This window comes from Apteryx rowi, unplaced genomic scaffold (assembly GCF_003343035.1).
Source record: "Apteryx rowi isolate R43461 unplaced genomic scaffold, aptRow1 scaffold_123, whole genome shotgun sequence".
NCBI lineage: Eukaryota > Metazoa > Chordata > Aves > Apterygiformes > Apterygidae > Apteryx > Apteryx rowi.
In genome coordinates, this window is record NW_020447453.1 from 1,095,562 (window position 1) to 1,117,035 (window position 21,474).

General features: G+C 36.2%; 1 protein-coding gene across 1 annotated transcript in view; it reads right to left on the reverse strand.

Moving 5' to 3' along the window:
* UPF3A (UPF3A, regulator of nonsense mediated mRNA decay) overlaps positions 1 to 21,474 on the reverse strand; it is a 28,991-nt gene that overhangs the window by 6,075 nt on the left and 1,442 nt on the right. Inside the window, exons 2-8 of the mRNA XM_026055477.1 lie at positions 19,988 to 20,094; positions 11,293 to 11,399; positions 8,744 to 8,842; positions 8,538 to 8,648; positions 4,403 to 4,458; positions 4,151 to 4,309; positions 2,222 to 2,382 (exon numbers count right to left, since the gene is read on the reverse strand). Of these exons, the coding sequence (XP_025911262.1) occupies positions 2,222 to 2,382; positions 4,151 to 4,309; positions 4,403 to 4,458; positions 8,538 to 8,648; positions 8,744 to 8,842; positions 11,293 to 11,399; positions 19,988 to 20,094 (800 nt within the window). The remainder of the gene's footprint in view (positions 1 to 2,221; positions 2,383 to 4,150; positions 4,310 to 4,402; positions 4,459 to 8,537; positions 8,649 to 8,743; positions 8,843 to 11,292; positions 11,400 to 19,987; positions 20,095 to 21,474) is intronic.

Consider the following 21,474-nt stretch of genomic DNA (forward strand, 5'->3'; position numbering starts at 1 on the left):
TTTTTGTGTCAAATTTAAAATGCTATTCTAGACACAGACTCCCAGTCCTAGCAAGGCTCTGGAGCACACAAGATGTGCAGGACCTTTCAAAAAGCCAGAAAGACACAACCAGATTTGCTGCTGTAGCACTGCCTGGTGCCTATCTCCTGCTCTGCCTRTTACTGTGAGGAATGCAGGAATGAACGTGCCTGGAGTTAGGCAGGCCAGAGGGATATGAACTCCAGTTCAAGAGTGGTTGAAGCAGCTTTCTAAAATTCAGTGTTAGGGAACAAGCAGGCAAAGATGAAAATGGTGGGATAAGCAGAAACATAGTTACAAATCAGTAGTAGAGAAGGAAGTTACACAGGAAAAGAGAAAGCAGAAAATGAATGGAGTGAAAGGAAATGGAAGCATACTTGTGTTTGGTATCATTTCAAATCCATATGTGGCCATGTACACTCATGCATGTACTGAGGTTTTCATTCGTGGTAGAAAGCTATGGCTACTGAGCTTTAAAACACGTTTTCAAACAGGCAACCCAGGCCCCTACATGTAGAGCTGGAAGTTACAATTTATTACTGATTTTTGAGTCAGTGACAAAATAGTTATAACTCTGATTCTCAGTTAAGCTGAAATAGCTCATAGCTTGCTATCTAATCACAACCCCCCCCAACAATTATGATGAAATGAGCACTTGGAAAGACAAGGTAACATTTACTGTACCTGTACAGCCAAAAGGATTCTCTTTTACACCTGGAAAATCTACATTAATGCCTTATGAAACTTACAGGATCAATACTGAAAACGTCACACGGCACCACCAAAGGATTAATACATAAAAAGCCTTATTAGCAAACAACTAACTTGTCCCTGCAAAATGTTCTGGGTTTCTTTTGTTGAAGAACATCAACAAAAGAGTTGCTGAATATTTTCAATTTCCATCAGAGAATAGGAAATGGAAGTTTTCAGCACCTTTCAGGACATACTCAGCACACTGGAACATTGAGCCCATGTTTGAAATCTTTAGTCAAAGAAAGAAAAGATGAATAAGAAATGTGGTATATTATTGGTGAACCCTTTCTCCATTAGTATATTCAGTGTTTTTATATTCCAGTCAGAGTTCAAATTTTCTTTACTTTTCTATTTGCCATTATGAGAACAAATCTTGCTCTGCATCTCCAAAGAATACATAGCCTAAAAACCCAAATGGTAGAGTTACATTTGCAGCTCCTGCATACTCTTYGTAAGAATCATGACCCTATGTGGAAAAGAGTAATGTTTAAACTACTCAGAGCAGGCAGGTAGCCTGCAAGTCTCCTAGAAAACAATCCCCAAATTTCTCTAATACATTATAATACCTTAGGTAAATTATTTAAACACTCAGTTTGTCAATATGTACAAGTTACGCATATAGATGACATATCAGATTCAGCTCTTTCACTCTGCAAAATACTTTGAGAGCTTGACTGAAAACCTCTACTGAATTACAAAATATTATTTACCTCAGCACCATATAATTCTTAGTCATATATCTTACATATCATATGGCTGAATCCTGCCCAGATCATATGGCTGAATCCTGCCCAGTGTCCTGCTTGTGATGAGACATACATGCCAAAGGACAACAGAGAGAACCAGCTGCGGAAAACATTTGTAAGACATTTCCAGGCTATGGTATGCTATAGAACTGAGCTATTCATCTGTTCCTGCTATTACACATGCAACATGGAAGGCAGTGGGAGACAGAGAGAGCCTTCTACACATCTACTATAAGGCTAGGAGTCACACCTTTATTATTCTGCCATTCCCATTTATCAAACCCATTTATCTGTTTATTTCTGGAAAAATGAAGAAAATGTGATGGCAGAGTAAGACATCCTAGGCAATTTAGTTAGACTTTGACATCAGTAATGGAAGGACAGCCTTACCTGAGTTCTTGATGGGGAACAGGTAAAATAACAATGAAACTCTGAATGACTTTTCACACAGAAATCTTTCCAATCTGGGATTTCAAAGCATTTCACAAATAACAAATTGCATCCACTAATACTGCCATCAGGTCAGTAAGTTGTTACCAAACACCTTTTACAAAAAAGGACAGTGAGAGATTTGTTCAAACGTGGAATGAAATCAGTTCTGTGCTGACAAACAGCAGGCCAATGCACCAGTTACATCATGTTTAAGCCTTCAAATCAAAACATTTAGGATGTAACTTGGCGCCTGAAAGATAAATACTACTTACTTTTCCTTAAGTTCTTTTAGTGAACCCTCCAATGACTTGGATTTTATACTCCCAGATCCAGATGATTTTTCCCATTTGTTTTCTTCAATGTCAGCTTCTTCACCCTTTTCTTTGTGCTTTTCACTGGCCTGCTCATCTCCTTTTTCAGGCTTCTTAAGAAGCTAAGAAATATTTGTTCATATTGTCATGTAAAATGATTCTCCTCTGTTGTAATAGACATTTTAACAACGTCTTAAATATATTAATGTCATATTAAGACTGAAGACCATGGTTATATCTTATTTAAATGCTATGAATATATTTTGCAATGTATAAGAATTAAAAGGTTATTTTAGAAGTGCAGTTTACTTTTGCTAAGGAGAGATGGAGTCAGTAACAGGCATTCAGCAGCACACTTTAAATACACTAAGAAAACTGGAGAGTGCACTCACCTACTCTTCTCTCCTGGGTTTTATATATAAAGGCATTATTACAGTCTATGATATTTTAGAAATTATGTAACAAGAGAGCCCAGGTTTACTGCCAATAAAATAAAAAGCGGAACCTCTGCAATACTACAGAAGGAGCAGGATTAATCCTTCATGTCTTGAAATATTATATGAAAAATTGTGACACACAAACTGCTTGGGATAGGCTTGCATATAAAAGTAGGTGCTTGGCATAAATACACCCTAACAGAAATATAGACTGAGGGAAAAATGATAATGTTAGCAGAAAACATCCCATAATTTTTCACTTTTGGAAACTAAGATTTCCAAGAAGTCCATTATTTTCACAACAAATAATTCACACACAGCTTGAGCTGTGTGTAGCATTACAGGAATAATCTTCACCGAAGGACCAATCAGTCTCAAACTATTTTTCTAACATCTCATGTACAAGTAGAACATTTCACCTCTCTTTTCATTCCATCAGTTTTTCTAAAATGAGCACAGGTTGTTCTTCTCCAGCATTTAACTTCTATAATATTTTACTTTTCTTTCAGAGAGAACTAGCTTTCAAGGTCTCATTGTCACATATATGTCATAAATACTGGCTTTTTGGGACAACACATTTTAAAAAACATCATCTTTTTCTTCTGAAGTTCTAGAATGTTTTTCTTTATGCCCGAATATGAAAAAATTGTAATTCTGCTTCAGAACTTACTATTTTTATACATCCAGGCGAAGGCAACTGCTGTCCAGGAAGAAAAGAAAGGGAAAGGAGCTACATAACTCTGTGGCTTCTCCCCACCAAAAATCTGGAGTGAGTCTGTGTGTCCTCCCAATAAGCCATAGACTTTTATATCAATATACATCTTCAAATCAGCCTACAAAACCTTTCTAAACCCACAAAATCTAGTTTATCTGAATAGTATTTATCTATGTTGCCTTATATAAATAAGGTTTTAAATGTCAAGTCTTATTAGCACAAAATACTTCATGATTAAGTAAAGTCATTGTAAACACACCCATTCAGATGGTTTTGCAATCTGAATTGCAGCACAGCCTGAAATTAGCAAGACTTTGTTATAACTTGGTTAAAGCATACTATTAAAATCAATCAGTTCTGAGCATAAACATGGAAAATATCAGCACATATGGCTAGATGAAGATCAACATGGAAGAAAATGCTAAAGTCTTATTTGCAATAATCTTTTGACATGTGTTAGAACAGAACAATTCGGTTCTGCCAGGTTATGTCTGCACAGAACGTGGCAGTGCTGTATAAAGATACCTGAGTTACTTGTCATTAGCACATCCTTGTACCTAAGCTAAGTAGCCACACTTCTCAGCAAAGCTAATTAGCCTAACCCTTACTTTATTTTTGCTTCCAGTAAAAACTGGCTTCATATCTCCTTGCTGCATTGTAGTACACTCTGTAAACAATATTAGTGAGAAAACAGAAGAACTTCTGAGTAACTTCGACTGAAGTTTTTCAGTTAGGTACCTTAATTCTTATTTCTTTTTCAGAAATTTTCTTTTGCTTCTCCGCTTCTTTTCTTTTACGTCTTTCTTCTTCTCTGCGCTTCCTTTTCTCCTCTTCTCGCAGACGTTTCTTTTCCAATTCTCTCCGCCTTCGTTCTTCTCTTTTCTCTTCTCGTATTCTCTGAAGAGTTCAAAATGATTAATTGTAAATTGTTCAAAGGAAAACCATATATGAAACATAAAAGTTGAACTTCAGGCAAAAGTCTGAACGTACCTGCTTTTCTAATTTTCTATTTTTAATATATTCCAAAAGGGGTGTTGTTCTTCTAGCTAAAACACAAAAAATTTGTGATATAGTGTTCATCTCCTAAAATATGTACTCATTTCTTTACTTCAGTACTAACTTCTTTTTTTTTCCAGCTTTATCTGCATGGGAGCTAAATAATTAATGATCCTATTTACTTTGTATGTTTTGACACCATTCCCATTGCTTCATTTTAGAAACACCTCTCTGGTTTTGCTGTTAGGGTTAGAAGAAAGAGAGATATTCTGCATGATTATCTAATGCTTAATTCAAAATCATATATTTTCAGCGCAGAGAATGACATCTTTCTCTTGCTCATCAAATGGTTATTATCCAAAAAGGAAAGAAATTCAGTATCTATTCCTACATTTTAACTTCTGTACATCAAAACTTAGCTATACTGCTGTTCATATACTGCCAGCATTACTATAGTCTCACTTAGCACTTTTCAGTCCCAGATTTCAAAATATTCCATGTAGGAAACACTTTTATTCTCATTTAACATTTCCATTTAACTCCTTATTTAGCATTCACCATTCCATAGGAAAATGGGATAAACAGAAGATAAGTGGTTTGTCCCAGGTTACACTGCATGGTATCAGCAGATTCAATACAACTTTGGTTTCCCAAGTAGCAAATAAAATGCCTCGTCTACTGGATCACTCAGTCATTCTTATGATACAGAGATATTTCCACACTCAGAAATCTAGCCTAAGCCTCCTGCCTGAACCAACCCAAATTCTACAGAAACTTGGAGACATCATCACATTCTATATCATGTACGGCATCTATGATTTTAAATATTAGGATTCACTTCACTGTCAATACTGAGTGCACATTTGAAATTATGCACCTATAGCTGCGAGTTAGTCATATAAAATTTTGTCCGTCTTAGATATCCCAGAACAGAGTTATAAAAAACATTTACTACTAGAAATTGTTCTACAGTTATTTATAGGACCCTTTCTGAACCCAGTGGAAGGCAGATGGACAAAAACAAGGAGAAAATGTCACTACTGGAATCCATGATAGGATTTGGAAGAAAGAATTAAAAAAGGGAAATTAAAAAATCAGAGAAATAAAAGATAAGAAAAGAAGTCTTAATCAAATTTAGAATGTCATAGCCTAGATACAATTCATATCCCCAAAACATTTGAATGTTTTGTTTTGAAGGCCTAAATTTCCTCCTAGTAACCTAGTCATTATTGATAAAATCTTGTTATGCAGTTATGAATGGAATGGTTTGATAGGATTCAGTATTTATTTTTAGCAAATATTGACAGTCAAAAGCAACAACCAAAAAAGGTTGTTGATTTGAGATCCTCCTCCCTCTATCCCCAGATTTCCCATGCTGTCCCTCTCTTTTTCTCTCCTGCCCATAATTTTTGATCAATTTTAGGTCCTCATCACCTTCCCTTTCACACTCTCACACCTGCAGCTCTGCTTTTCCCTCCTGCGCTCACCAGTTCCCCCATGTGAGCAGTGTCAGCTTTTACAAGCTGAAAGCGACCATGAAGTGTAATTGGAGGGTCCAGGGAAAGGATAAGCCACACCAGGACTCCATGACTGGAGCCTAGTTACAACCAAGCTGTGGTGCAAGAGGTTTGATCGGAAATTATAATTTGAAGTTCAAAGAAGAGAGGCAGCATGATGATTACTATGAAAGGGGGAGGCCAAAAAAAGAACGGTTATCAATTAAAATTGAATCTATCCATCTTATTTATGGGTTTTGCTGTAAACGAAAATCTAGGAGAACTATCTGAAAGCATTTAGGAAATTTTAAAAGGAAATAAACTACAAAATGAAGAACTATGTCAGCAACAGCTTTTATATTTTATCTTGCTTTCTAAAAACAAGCCAGAAGAATGAGCTTACCTTAATCTCGTTACAGAGAAATTCTGTTTTATATATCTCTGTCACACTGAAACAGATGAGCTAAAGCATCTGACATGATACACAAAACATGTTGGTTTGAGGTAACACCATCTGGAGAAATGCTGAGAATGTGAAACCCGATTCTGCCAACAAAGTCCTGGGCACATCTTACATTGACCTCAATAGAAATAACACCTTTGAAACTGGACATGCAACTAAATCCTTACATAATGTTACTATAGGCATCCTATCCACTGAAGTGACCTTTGTTTTGATATTGATAGCAATGGTTGAAGTTTTGAATAGGAGAAAAAATAAAGCAAATAATTTGACTTTCTGTGATTTAACAGAAGCAAAACTCCTAATGAAAAGCTCTCTTCAGCCAACACTGTTTATCTGAAACCTGCAACTCCCAGACTAAACCTTTTCACTGATAACTAGAATACATTTAAGTTAATAAATGTTTCCTGAGATTATAACTTCTTAGAAAATTTTGACTGCTTTCACTCTGCTAGGGAAGATTTCGGGCAAATAAAAATTATTGGGAAACCTGTATATCTAGAAAAGTGAYGAAAAAGTTTTAATGATAATAGAATTATCTAAATGTCCATGATTCTATAATGTCCATTTCCTCTAAATTGTTTAAGCTCTAAATCGCTCTAGTCAACTATTAATTTATGCATATGAAGAATAATTAATGCCACCCTGTATAAATGCTTATTACAGGCAGGGACAGACTAGGAAATAGCATTAGTCAAAACAGATGGCTACTTTTCTAGTATAAGGAAATAATAACAAAGATCATTCTTTTTTCCAAGTCAATTGTCACACCAAGGGAAAGAATAAGTGTTCTGCATGTTGTCACTTGTAGATACAGCACACCAGTATTTCATGTCATCGTGAAAGCTGCATTCTGGCAGCTGCAAAGTAAAAGTATTCTGGATAGAGTTATATATGTTTCCCAGTGAAAAATGACAATATTATTTAGAGGTTTTGAGAATATAAATCACATCACATCTGTAAATTTTAAATGAAAACCAGATCTTTCTTGTCCCAGGAAAATTCTTCCTTCAATACTGAAAGAATCCTGAAAGGAGCTTTCACATTTTACTGAGTAAAGGACTCCTCTAAACAAGAACTGATATGGACTGCTTCCATTTCAGTTTGTCAATACAAAGGCCTAATCACGTGGCCACCATCTGCAGCATTTACCGCTACTGGACAGTCATGTTTATGCTTTTTTCTGCTCCTTTAAACTTTATGAACAGCTTTATGTTTTAAAGTTCCATCTTTTAAAAATTAAAACTATTAAGCTAACCTCAGAAATGAGACGGTAGCAGTCTGCATGGCTGTGCTGAACACTAAATTTGATTCCCACTCTTTTTTCTTCTATCTTATAATTTCAAGGTCTGTCTTGTGCATTTCTTAATAACAGTCTTCTGTTACACATTTGCTGACAGTCAAATAATTGTCTACAACACGGCATTACTGTGGAGTGTTATAGTCACTACAGTCAGTCCAACAATGGTATTCTTTGAAAGACTGAATTGAAAAGAAGAAAAAATATTATGCTGCTTTTTATATAGTACAATATGGATAACACAGCTTAAACACAATTTGCTTTTTTTTTTGGTAATACACTTATGATTTATATAAATGTACTTGTAACTAGTAATATCCATACTGATGAAACCTATAACTGAAAGCTGATATAATTTAATCAAGAAGATTTCAATCTTAATCTTATTACAGATTTCCCTAGAGACTGTGAAAGTCATGCTGCATGCATATAGAAAAGAACGTGTTGCCTAACTTTCAAAGCTTTTGTAGCCTCTTGACCATGAGAACAGAGTATTTCATCCTTCAAAATGCAAGCAGCTAATATCAGGGATGAATTGTTAAGTATTCAGCTGTTCTATCTTTTAATAATAAATCTTCCATCTTTTTATAATAAATGTGTAAGTATTTGGAAGCACTAAGGACCCATTTCTGAAGTCACTGTGCATACAAAACTGGCAGTGAAGTCAAGTGAGTTCCATGCACAGAAACTCAAGAATAGGTGAGGTGAAGTGTTTCCAGTCACTACTTAGCAGGAGAACAAAAATCAAAACTGCAATTTTCTTAATCTCTGTCAGACTGAATGGGTCAGACCTTGCAGGTAATATCATAAAGATATTAAAAATATATATATTTAATATTCTCTATAATAAGAAAATTCAAGAAAACAGACCAATGAGTTCCCTTGTTTTGGCCTCAATCTCTCCCAAAAGTGTCTCAGGATTGGCACAGATTTTCTCTTCATCAGCACAGTAACTCTCTAAAAATTTCCTATATTCTGGATCTGTGAAGAAAAATTTTTGAAATGTGTTAATAGTTTGTAATGCATGACAGAAATGGAATCTGATTTTCACTGCGACATCAGGAAAACATGTTTACCATCTTCAATGCTCCCGGCTTTTGCATCTTTTTTCTTTAATTTCTTTTTTGAAATCTTCTGAAATGGAGCAAATTCAACTACTGCAGGATACTCCAAACCTTAAAAAAGATCAAATGCTTAATTTTCATTTTGGGAAACATTTCTAATATTCAAGTAAGATTTTCAAAACTCTTCAGATTGGTGTCAGGCAGCCTTAGTTGAAATCAAAGGTAATTTTTTTTTAAATTCCATCCTAAATTTCTAATGAGTCTGCTCCTAGTGGCAAATAAAACACATCAGTATTTTAGATTCAAAATAAAATACTTTTATATTTGAATTACATACTTAAACATTATTTTGACATGCCAACAAAGACTGTCAAAATGAAGATGAGTGCTGTTGCACAATAACATTCTTACATTATCATTTATAATTCTCTTTTCATTCTTCAAAGATTGTCATTGAGTAGACAAATTGACATAAAATCTCAGCCTGACAAATGAATAACTACTCCTGGGAAACGAACCTGAAACAACTGAGTTGCTTCTATAAAGTTGTGCTGCCAAAAAGCTAAAAAAGCAATGCTGGATAATATGCAATCAAAAGAAATGCCACCTTCTTTTAGAACCAAAGTTCTAAAACTCAGCATGTAGAACTGTGTGAAGCTCCTCTTTCCTATTTATGATGGATGGTACAACTTCTTGCCCGTGTTTATTGGCACGGATTCTTTGTTTCTGAATTCTGCCTTAAATGCAGGATTCTTCTTTGGACTGGAGTCAGAGCTATGTGTAGCTTTTGAATCTTGCCTGGTTTCCACTTACAGCTATGAAGCAGGTTCACGATCGCTCAAAGTTTGTGCAAGTCCACTGAATACTTGGCTTAAATCTGCTAAAATGCTTGCAAAGTTTCCCCCGGCAATCCTTGTTTTAATTTTAGCCTGGTAAATGCAATGCTAACACCAGACTCACCAGAGGGCATCCTGGATCAAAACTTGTGCTCGTTATTTGAACAAGCATCATGCCACAGTGACTATAGCTGTGTCCAAGCTCAGTTTTGTAAAGTACAGAATATTCTGGCTTCAGTCCAGCATAACACTGAAGAAAAAGCTTAATATAGACAAAGTGAAGTCCTTGCTGAATCATAAAAATAGTTTAATCCTAGTTCTTCTGTTGTGACAACCTCATGTTTAGGCAAAGCAGACACTAATACTGCCCAACACTTCTCGTAAGATCCTGTTTTCAGTTTATTCTAATTTTACTACTCTTTTTACCATCCAGGGTTGAGATTCTATATAAGGGATATCTACCTCAAACTGAATTTCAGCTAAAACAACCCAGTTCTTTTTGAGAATAAGGCAAGAAAAAATATGTACGTTAAAAAAAAAGGGGGGATCTGTTAATGAGGAGCTATCCTGCCTCCTACTTTAGAACAGAGTTTGAAACCTGGAAATCACACACTGTGAGGAGTATGTTCTTCTCCATCTTCAGTAAAATTCATCCAAATCTAACAAAATTAGAAGCCTCTAAAGATATCTTAGGTAAGAAATATTGAGTAGAAATTTTTTACTTTGGCAGCTAGTTTCTTTAAAGATCTCTTACTCTCCAGTAAGAGTGGACAGGACTACTTTTTACAGAACCAATACAACATTTAGTATACAGAACAGACAGCTTTAAAAAAAAAAATCTAAATCTGTTTATATGACTCATTCAGTTTTTTACAGAAGCCAGGAGTGAGCAAGGCAAAGAACTGCTGAAAGAGAAAGCACGACTTCTCTGCTATAGCAGTTTAATGCTATTGTACACAAACATTACAGAGCTTTTCTTCACTGCCGGGCTATCTTTTGCAGACAAAACTTTTTCAAGATGGCAATCCATTTTGTCACTCCTTTTCCTGGAATGCAACTCAAGAAGTTTGCAGTCCTGCCTACAAATGCAGGTGAGCACTCACAGCTATGGAAATCAAACTCTGAACATGTGAAGTTCTATAATACATAAATGCTCGAAGAAGTCAAGCCATGCGTATCTCAAATTGGGCAAACAAACTGACAAGGACAACAGTTTGGGCCTTGTTTTCTCACGTATAAAATGTGAATAAGCAGTACCACTTAAGCTCACAGAAACACACTGAAGATAAAGCCATTCATGCCGGTAATGTATTCAGTTGCTGTTGTGATAAATGCCACAGAAGCGTACATAAGGTAATTAATAGGATCTTGATAGTGTATTGCTTAAGGTACAAGAATGCTGATAAAAGAAAGCACTGAACTGCCCATCCTGTGACTACTGCCTCTGTGCTTTGAGTGAGGCACAGGCCTTATGGCAGAACTACTATATTATCATGCAGTCAAAAGTAACAGAAAGTGTGCATACCACACAGACCTGAGTAAGACTGCATGGACAAATATATTTTGTACTTCATTATCTCTAAGTGTTAGGTTTTCTAGTAGTACATTTTTATGTAATTAACTGTATGTTGAGCAAAAAACCTACGTATATGAGCAAAAATGAAACAAATCCATGTTCTGAAGTGATAAATATATATACATTTAAAATCTTTAAAATAGTCCAACCTTTATTATCAATGAAGACATAGCCATCAAAGCGATCTCTAAAAAGAAGGATGTCCTCAGGATTTCTAAAGTTAATGTATGCTCTTGAGTAGAGATGAGGATAAAGGCTGCAACAAGAAACATTTTTTTTTCTGTTACTTACTATTCTGTTCAGAACCAAAAAAAGTAAAACTAGGATTGCACCATAATTGTCATCTTTGGGAAATGGCTACCTTAAATACACATATCAAAGTCTTTACATACACATATAAAAATTATATAGATGACAAAAAACAACTGAACTACTACATTCCTGGATCTAATTGTGAAATTTATTCTGAACTGAGACAAATATTTCTATTTTTTGACTTCCCAAACTGCAGAGCATATGTTTCCATTCTGCCAGATCAGAGCTTTAAGTCTAATTTTTCATGATTTAAGAGATATGACTAACTGCAGTGCTTTTGGGTAACTTCTTGAGCATGCTAAGGAAGTCTTCTGTTGCTGAAACAGTAGAAGGAAAGTAAAAGCTCCCAGTGCACAGGCAGTTGCTAAGCTGTCACTGTATTTAAAGAGATTTCCACCTTTAAGAAAGATTAAATAACTTAATAATTGGCAAGATAATACAGTTAATTGTATAAAATAATCTCCGCTTGACATATATGTGTATGAATATATATGCAATATCTAGTTCTGGATAATAATTACTGTGAAAAAACAAAACATTTCTAGCAAAGGAAAGAACAGGTACTTACCTAAAATAATTCTGATTCTTCAAGAATTTGTCGGCATAGATCCCACTCTGGGTGTGTAATTTGTCTTAAATGTGCCTGATCAGAACCCCAGGATGGCACACCACCAACCACAGCGAAGTTGTGGCAATTTAATGAACTACCACCCATTAGCTAAGTTACTGTGAGCCATGTCATGCATGTACCTTAATCCTCCCCACAGTTATGATGTAAAAGTTTAGCTTAAACCTCCTTCAATGAGACTAAGATGAAGTGGCTCAGTCAATGGATGTTTATGTATTAAACCACTTTTTTGAACATATTTGAACGTAAGCCCCTAACTCTTAAATACCTACGTTCATAATAATATCCCCACACCTGACATTTTCTCAAACTCACCAGCAGCTGCAGGAAACAACACAAATAGTTGCAACTATATTTAAATGTCATAGCTAATTGAGAATCACATTTGCCAAGGATTCAGAAAGAGCAAAGATATGGGTGGGAGCACAGGATTCACATGTGTAACCATAGTTACCGCAAACCGAGCAATCATTTTTTCTTCTTCAAGTATGCATCCAGACAGATTTCACTTTGGGTGCAAGAAGACCGTTGATAACTAACCAATGATTGCAACACCACCAAATCTGTAGCCAGCAGAAAAGTTTAACAAAAAAACTACTGAGATTTGCTCATTTAGATCCTGCGCCAGCTAGGGGATGTTCATAAAGTATACAGAGGATGCAGCTTATAGTTTAAGGAAGAGTTATTTCATTCACATACACAATTTTGATATTCTAGGAAATGAATAGCAYTGAGTGAACTGTAAGCATGTAACCACAGAAATGCCTGCTTAGACATAGCTAGGACCACGCTGCCGATAGGAAGCAGTGTTGAAAGAGGCTACAGGCATGGTGTGCTCCCACATCTGTCACAAACTACACAGATTCCTTATGGCAGTATATGAGCTCTTTGCAAGCAGTCTCCAGACAGCCTAACCAAACGAGCACTTTGGCATATGGATGTGCTTGACCATGGGGCTCTGCAGGGTTCAGTTTGCAAACCTCCTGTCTGAGCAAGCAACGCAGTGGGTCTTGAGGTGGCCGTGGAGTGACCATCAAGATGCAATGCAGACAAAACAAGCCAGCTTCCTTCCCACTGATTTCAAAGCAAAAAAAAGATGGTATTTGACACTTTTCAATACCATATAGAGTTAATTCTTTTTCTTTAAAAAAACAAAAAGGCTTACAAGTGTACATAAACTTTATTGTGGCAAACTATAGGTTTGCTGAAAGAAATGTCTCCGTGCTGCCAATTGGTTGGCAGAATGAATAAATCCCCTTGATAACTGGCAGTTCTCAGAAACAAGGGAACTTCCTTCTCTATCACTTTAGCAGGACTATTCTTATAGTCGTTATATGTTTTATACATTCTTTGATGTTTAAATGAAATGAGGCCAGGTACTTATTAGAGATTAATATGATTGCATACTTGAAGTGCTTAAGATCCACAGGGCATAAAGAGAAATCTTGAAGGAACATTATTTTTTAGCCCAGTCATCAAGATAATTATCTGAGATGGAGAAGTCCTGAGTTTCACTTCCCAATCTGACAACTATTTCAGTGTCTTATTCATCTTTGGTTTTTGTAAAATGCTAAAACTCTCTTCAGATCAAAGACTGGGACTCAGACAAGTGTCCTAACCGCTGCACTATTGTAGCACTCTGTCTCAGTGCGCAGTAGAACAGCTTCATCAGATAGCTGGAATTTTTTTTTCCTGCAGTAACTTAAAACCTTGTGGTTGGGCACATAAACATCACAAAACAGAATTGAAAATAAAGACTTATTCTTTCCTTGTTTCCTTTAGTTTTTATAGCAACGCCATCTGTTTCCTTTCTGCTTTGGCAGCATAATCTTTTCCTGGTACACGACATGGTATTTTTCTACCATTTTCAGCTTAGATTTATCAGAATGACTACCTTACAAAACAGAGGAACATTTGATATGGTTACTAAGCATTTATTACTGATATTAGTAAGAGAAAAATGAGAGTCTGGAATGTGTAAATAGAAGTCTGGAAAGTATGGACTTAAAATTCATCTTGAAAATATTAGAGTTCCAGTATAGTTACCATACATTATTAACATCTTTAAGAACTTCATTCACATTAGCAGAAGCATACAAAAATATAAAAGCATGCCTGTGCACAGTAGGATACTGATGTTCATGGTATCACAATGAAGTAGGACTGTGTATTACTATTCATATATATCATGGTAGAAGATTATAGTGATATGGCTATGACAATGCTTAGTGATTACAAATTCTTTCTTTAATGCAGTCACTACTACAAAGAGCTGGTTCTTAGATGCCTGCAAGTTAGATGTCAGAGGATTTAACATATTGATACCTGAACCCAGAAGGGAATTCAGACCCTTGTCCTATGCTTCTTACCTACAAAAGAGTAGGCAAGGTGTCTAAAAACACTGTGTAAAATTCACATTCTGAACAAGAAGCCAACTAAAACTAGGAAATAGAAAACGCTTAGCAATGGCCTAAGTATGAAATACTGTCTCTTACTCTGGGTTCCAGATACCTGACTTTGATTGCAGCTCCCCACATCTCTAACCACTTTGGATTCTCTTTTAACCTATCCACAAAGAACTAATCAGTGTTACTGTGCAGCAAAGCATGCACACTTCACAAGGCCAGAAGGGACTTTGTGGCTAGCATCCTCTCCAAAGAAGCAGCAGTCTTACTCCGGTTTTGTACTTTACGTTCAGCAATCATTGGATACAACACAGCTTTTGCTCTTCAGGACTTTGCCCTCCAGCTGAGTCCCCCAACCACTGCTCCACAAAAGGGCCACTGCACTCTATGCCTCCTCCTTTTTTCAAGTGTCTAGCTGCACAGATTTCAATCAGGATTTGAGATTCAGTTTTGAGGTTGTATTGTTAGTTTTAGAGTCAGACAGCTGGTTCTATTTTGCTCTATGTTTCTGTCTATAATATTGCTTTCCATCCGTATTGTTTTGGACAGATGCACTGCACGTGATGCTGGCTTTTCTCAGATATCAATTAGAGCAATCGCTACGGAAGTAACCAGACAAGCCTGACTATATACATTTCTGTATTTCTATAGAGTTTCCTTGTTTTCTGATGAGTATTCAAGGTTATTCAATCTTTCAGGCAACATTTATTTCTATAATACTTAATCTATTATCTCCTTGTTAAGCCCTTACTTTTATGACAACTTTAATAACATGAGTACATTCTAATAGTTTACTTATTCCACTAAGTATTTTTTGACACAATTGCATAAAAAGAGTGTTATTCAGGAAAGCAATTTTAAGTTGTTAGAATTATCTAAAATATAAATAAAAATAATAACAGGTAAAGTATAAAAACAGGCATCTCACTTTAGTAAAAATACTTACCAACTTATCAAACATAGTGCGTGTGTATATATATACAAACACACATAAAAAATATAAATATATATATACCTGTGTATATACATTCAAATTATACACATAGCTCAACATCTGAATTTTGAAATGCTAAATAATTTCTGATCAAATTGCTAACTCATCATCTACATTGTCAGGTCAAGCTAAAATCCACCGGCCTTCTTCATCTGATCTCTCACTTTCTGCGGTCATTTATATAGTGCAACAGTAGATGAAACTGGCTTCATTTTAAATTACACCAGCCTTCCCTTTTTACAGATATAAATGAACACAATTTGCCTGGACGTGGAGAAGCAGAAGCACCATGCAGTTGTGATGACTAACTGATGCTCATTCCATCCAGAACACTGTAGCTGTGGTTCTCTGCAGGCTCGACAAGGTGTTGCTCCTTCAAAGCTGCAGTTCCTGGGTGCATTGTGCCATCCTCCAGCATTAAAGCCATTTACCTATGATAATCCTGAGCAACATGGCTGGGAAGCAGTTATGAAGGGCAAAGGAGGAGGGCTTTTTGCAAGATGCTTAATCACTGTTTATGACAAATGGTACGGCATCGGCTATTTGACTGACTTTCATGTAACCAAAGCTTCTTTTCAGATCTCTTGACTTTTATAACCTCACAATACTATTAAGGAGTTCTAGCACACTGCATTTGGTGCCAGTCCTGAGGAATGAGTCAAATCCCGGAGGGCCAGATCTCAATCACTGTACTCAAGTTTTAGAAGACTCAGAAATATTTACATGAAGACATAAAAGAGCACCTGGAAGAAGCAGTTAAGATAGCATTTGGAGTCTGAGAACAAGACAGACTGTCGAGTAGGCAGAGTCAATGTTATCAGTTATAGACAGTGCATCTACCAAACATCCCTAAATGCCACAGAATCAGCCACAGAAACTGTGTGTTCTGCTTGTATTTTGATATCAAGGTACAAGAGAGAAAAATAAATGTAATGTAGTGAATTAAATGAATCTGAAAGAATGAATGAAATACAATGCAACAGTCATATTTTGTGAAATGATTTTATTGAAATGGATGTAACTGAAAAAGTGCTGTACATCAATGAAATTTTTCAATCAAGTGAAATTTTAAAAAGTTTTATAGTTTTCATATACAACAAGACATTGTAAACGTGGAAATAACCTTTAGAGTGTAAAAGCAGTGAAACTGTGGAGTTGATACATGTGTGCAGATCTTGCAAAAGCATATAGGTGGGACTGCAATTATTTGTTTTGCCCCCCAGGGTGAGATGACCTTAGAAATAAAAATGTAGGAATGGTTATAGTTAGACTTCTCTAGTTCTCTTTCTGAAAGCAACTAGTAGAGGATGCTTATAAAAAGTATATTTTAAAAGGGCAACTATACACCGATACTTTCCCTAGTATAGCCTTTCAGCTAATTGCTGCCTGAGGATTTCATAATACAGAACTTGCAACCTTGTGTTTAATGGGTTTTCATGAATTTGTTATAAATATTTGTCTAACTGCTTTTTAAACCATTTTATCTTTTGGCCTACATCATTTCTGACATCATTTCTTGAAAAACAGTTCCACAGTTTAACAGTGTTATGTGAAAAAGAATTATGCCTGCATTCTGCAGTTGGAGAAATCTGAATGAGCTTTCAGAAACTTATGTCTTCTAGAGATTACAGAACAGGGTTAAACTGAGATGTTACAGCTCTCAGGGCATATCTGTCTGGTTCTGCATCAGAACTTGCACACTTGTATGCCCCTTTCTCTTTCCAACAAACAGTTCCTCCCTGCTGAACAGCTTCTCAGAATTATTCTCTTGTTAGGTAGTATGAAATTGTTTATAATCTCTTCCCATGTGCTTAATCACTGAATTTTCTGGATTGGTTTCCATTATGAGCACAGCACAGGAGCCAGAAAAAAAAAAGCTAACCAGTAAAAGACAAATGGCACCACAGAGAAAACATGTCCACCTTGTTCTGTAGCAATACCTGCTAGCTAGAATAGCATGAAGACATTTCCACAAAGAGTTTTCCAAAATCTTGTAAGCTGTCTGTAACACGACAGATTATTGCAATATAATGCTTAATATTTACAAAAGAATTCTTCTCTGGGTCAGTGTCACTAAGGCTCTTAGCTGATCTTGTTTCCACCATGAAATTTCTGAAACTTTACCGTATATTCTGGCCAAACTTTTCAGTCTACACTGGGATACTTGAGAGGTGTTAAACTCTTAAGCAGAAAGCTAGTTCACAGTATTCTAATTTGCACTTGCATGGAGACCAATACCAAAAATGTTAATTTTGTCATCTGTGTTTTTTGTAATTCTGCTATAAATCCTTGGGACAACACAGTGAGGGCTGTTCCTTTCCCTCCATTTATATTACCAGTGGCTTGTAGACCCTTGCTTTCCAAAGACCAGAAAAAAAAGGGGGGGGGGGGGGAAGATACTTAACTCTTCCCCCCCCCCCCGAAATGGCCAAGTTCTCAATTCCTTGTCACAATCACAAGAAAGCATGAGTATTATAAGTAATTTATAGAGTGTGTGAACTTGTCATAAGTTAAACAGACATGCATAGGTATGTGTCAGCATTGAAACAAAAGGGGGAAACCAATCAGGATGATTCTGGGGCAGTGAAAGAACAAATAAATAGACAAGCCAATAGTTTGCAGGACTGCAGCTGAAAGACCACTTAAATAGTGTAGTTTGATGAAAGGAGTGTAGCCATACAAACCTTACAGTGACAAATCCCTTTGGAAAAAATACAGCTTTTGTATGAAAGCATAATTTTTTAGGAAGCAAGATGAAGCAAAAAAATAAGGAATATGAAACACTTCACGATGAAAAATCCAAAATTATATAAAAATACTTTTCCTCTAGAGAGATCCTAAATTTCTGGAGACAGAAGAGAACAGGAATCAAAATTCAAGAGTAAGATAACATTTCCCCCCAAGATCACTATTTTATTACAAGGCTCAAAGGACTCAAGGAATCTGAAAATCCAAATAACAGATATCAGAGATTTTACTGTTAAAAAATATATATATATTCTTTGCTTGCTACATCTTGAAGTATAGTAGCAAAACAGTATCAGAAATGCAGCTTTATTTTCTTCAAGCTTTTTGTTACTTCTGATCACCAAGAGCTACTCTTCAAGGCAAAGGAATTTCTRAATTGTTTTAAGCATCTCCTCATCTCTCTACCCAAATGAGCTACTGGGTCATATTTGCCATTTAACAGACTTTTTATATATACATATGTTCTGTCACTGGCTATACGAAAGTAGATAATGATTAATACAGTATGAGAAAGTACTCATACTATATATATAGTATATACCAGAGTATATACTATAGAGTATATATATAGTATATACACACACACACCCCCTATATACTCTCTCTCTATATATAATATATATATAATATAGTAGGAGAAAGAGCCTGCAAAATCTTTCATCAGAGACCTAACACGGATGCAGTTAAATGAGTAAGCAGTAAGACTTGTGAATACTCCAAATTTCATCATATAAAGACAGAGAGAAAGATTAAACTTTAAACGTATTAGAGTCCTGTGCCAACAATAGTTCTGGACTATTCAAATGATAACTTTTGAACTGTTTCCTGGCATTTAGGCAGCCACATACATTGAGGACAGAGACATGCTTTTATAAGAATTTTAGTTTACCTTTGATAGTTAGTCTACAGTAATCATCCAGGATCTCTCTGGAGTCARTGGAAAGAATCTGGTGCCTGCGGAGGGTGACTCATCACACACTAAGACAGGTTAAGACAGGCTGCAGTCTAGTAAGATAAATCTCATCCTTCATTTTTTCAGAACACATGTAGATGTACTACATTCTCAAAAAGGATGTTTTGGTTGTTTTAACTGTTAAGTTCCTTCTCCTCTGGAAATTGCTTTGTTAGAAGGGAATGGTATTTTAACACTGTGATACTGAGCATATTAAATAAATGTATTAGCAATTCTGATTTATTTTAAATCAACCACTCTTTGTTTCTTTTTTTTTAGTTTTGAACGAGACAAAAATGAATAAAATTGGATTCCTTGAGAATTTGTATAAAATAAACACAAAAACATGTAAGCAAACCAAGAAGCTAAGCTCAAATGGCACTCATGTTTTTTTGTTTTTTGTTTTTTTTAATATTTGCCCTAGGTTGTCTCTTCCTCACAGGTGATAAACAGTCATAGAAGGAATATAAGTTGCTCAGAGGAAATGTGCTCCATTTCACCAATAAAGGTTAAAAGAAACATGAGGAATTTGAACAAAATTATGCCCTATTAACAGAACAATTTTCTGTTTTAAAATCACCAGTGTAAAAGAAAAAGGCAGGAATGTACTGTCTCTGCATGTGCATCTATGCTTTCAAAAGCATTTTACATAACTAAGAAACACAACAAAAAATAAAGGCTCCAGGGACAAAATATGTAATCTGGTACATGACTATATCCAAAATACTTTAATTAGGTTTTAAGCACCTGAAAACCTGTAAAAACATTTTCTATTTAGTACTGACCAACAGCTCATCCTCACCTGGGATCAGCAGTGCAAAACTCAAAATAATCATGGGCAGGTAAAGGATGTAGCTGTTCCTCCAGTTGCTCCTTAGTTAGACAAGGAGGAAGCCGGCGAATAACTACCTGCACATATAAAATAAAATGGACAAATATCTTTGATCTAAATACTGTGGAAAAGGACTAAGCAAATCATATATTATTACTCTTTAAAAGCTCTTCCTTGAATTGGAAGTTTCAATTGGAACACTAGCCTCCTAGTGACTTACTTTCTCGCATTTGCTGGCACAAGGAACAGTTGACCTATCTCAGTTTCTGCTACATAAAATATAGAGAACAACAGCTAACATTGTAAAATTGTAGCATAACTGAAATAGTCTGATGAAGAGCGTAAAAGACACTGTAATCTGGCTGAGAACACAAAATACTAACAAATGGCAAAAAAAACAGATATCGATTACACAAAATGTTTTCATTCTCTCTTTACAAAATTATTTTGTTTCAACTAACTTTTAAGTGCTTTACTACAAAAGCATTTTATGTACATTGTCCAATGTCTTCACAATAAAGTCTCTGAGACTGCATGAAAACCATTACGACAGAATGGTGCCAGTATAGAAAACAGCAAAATGGTCATAAAGATTCAGATAATGTATTTCCATTTCTTGACAATATCTGAACTTGACTTAACTTTAAGTCACGGTGACCTTCAGTGCTTTCATTTCCATGTTTAGAAAATGGGAATAAAACAAATCTCACAGTACTCTATATGAGTATTCTTTGAAAAATACTCAAAAAAAAACATGGAGGGAGAATTGCTCTTGTTCTTGCAAGAACTGCTTTGTCACAGCATTAGTCAATCTTAATTTTTAAAGAACAAAAGATGAAATGACAAGCAAATTTGCAGCACTGTTGCTGAGGTCCTCAAAATACTTAAGAAAGTGAACACCCTCATTTTGCTAATGATGAAACAAAGACCATGTTTAAATGCTATATTCTCTTGAAACTAGCCTCAGGGCCATGCTCCTCATTATAAACTTCCTCTGATCCTTCGACATCACCCAACACTTCTTACTAAACCCTTCCATGCACCCCTGCCCTTGCCTTCCTCTGCCCTTCTCCATCTTCATGTCACCTTCCCTGCAAATATCCCCACCTGCTCACCTTTCCCAGGGGTTGGCCCCATTCTCTCAATCACACACACATCCCCTTTTGCCCCCCTATTCCTGTTCCCAGGCTCCTTCCCAAACAACCCCCACCTCCACACATATTCCTCAACTCCCCTACATACCTCTTCTGTGTCTCTTCTGCTGCCCCCCCACTCAGCACTCAACCCCCAGGCACACAACTCCCTGCACATCTGTCCCCCAGGCTCACCCCCCCAGACAACAGGCTCGCCACCAGGCATATCCCCAGCCCCCAGGCGCACCCCCAGGCTTACCCCCAGCATGCCTTTGCCGCCAGGCTCACACCCTGCCCCCAGGCTTGCCCCCAGACACACCCCCA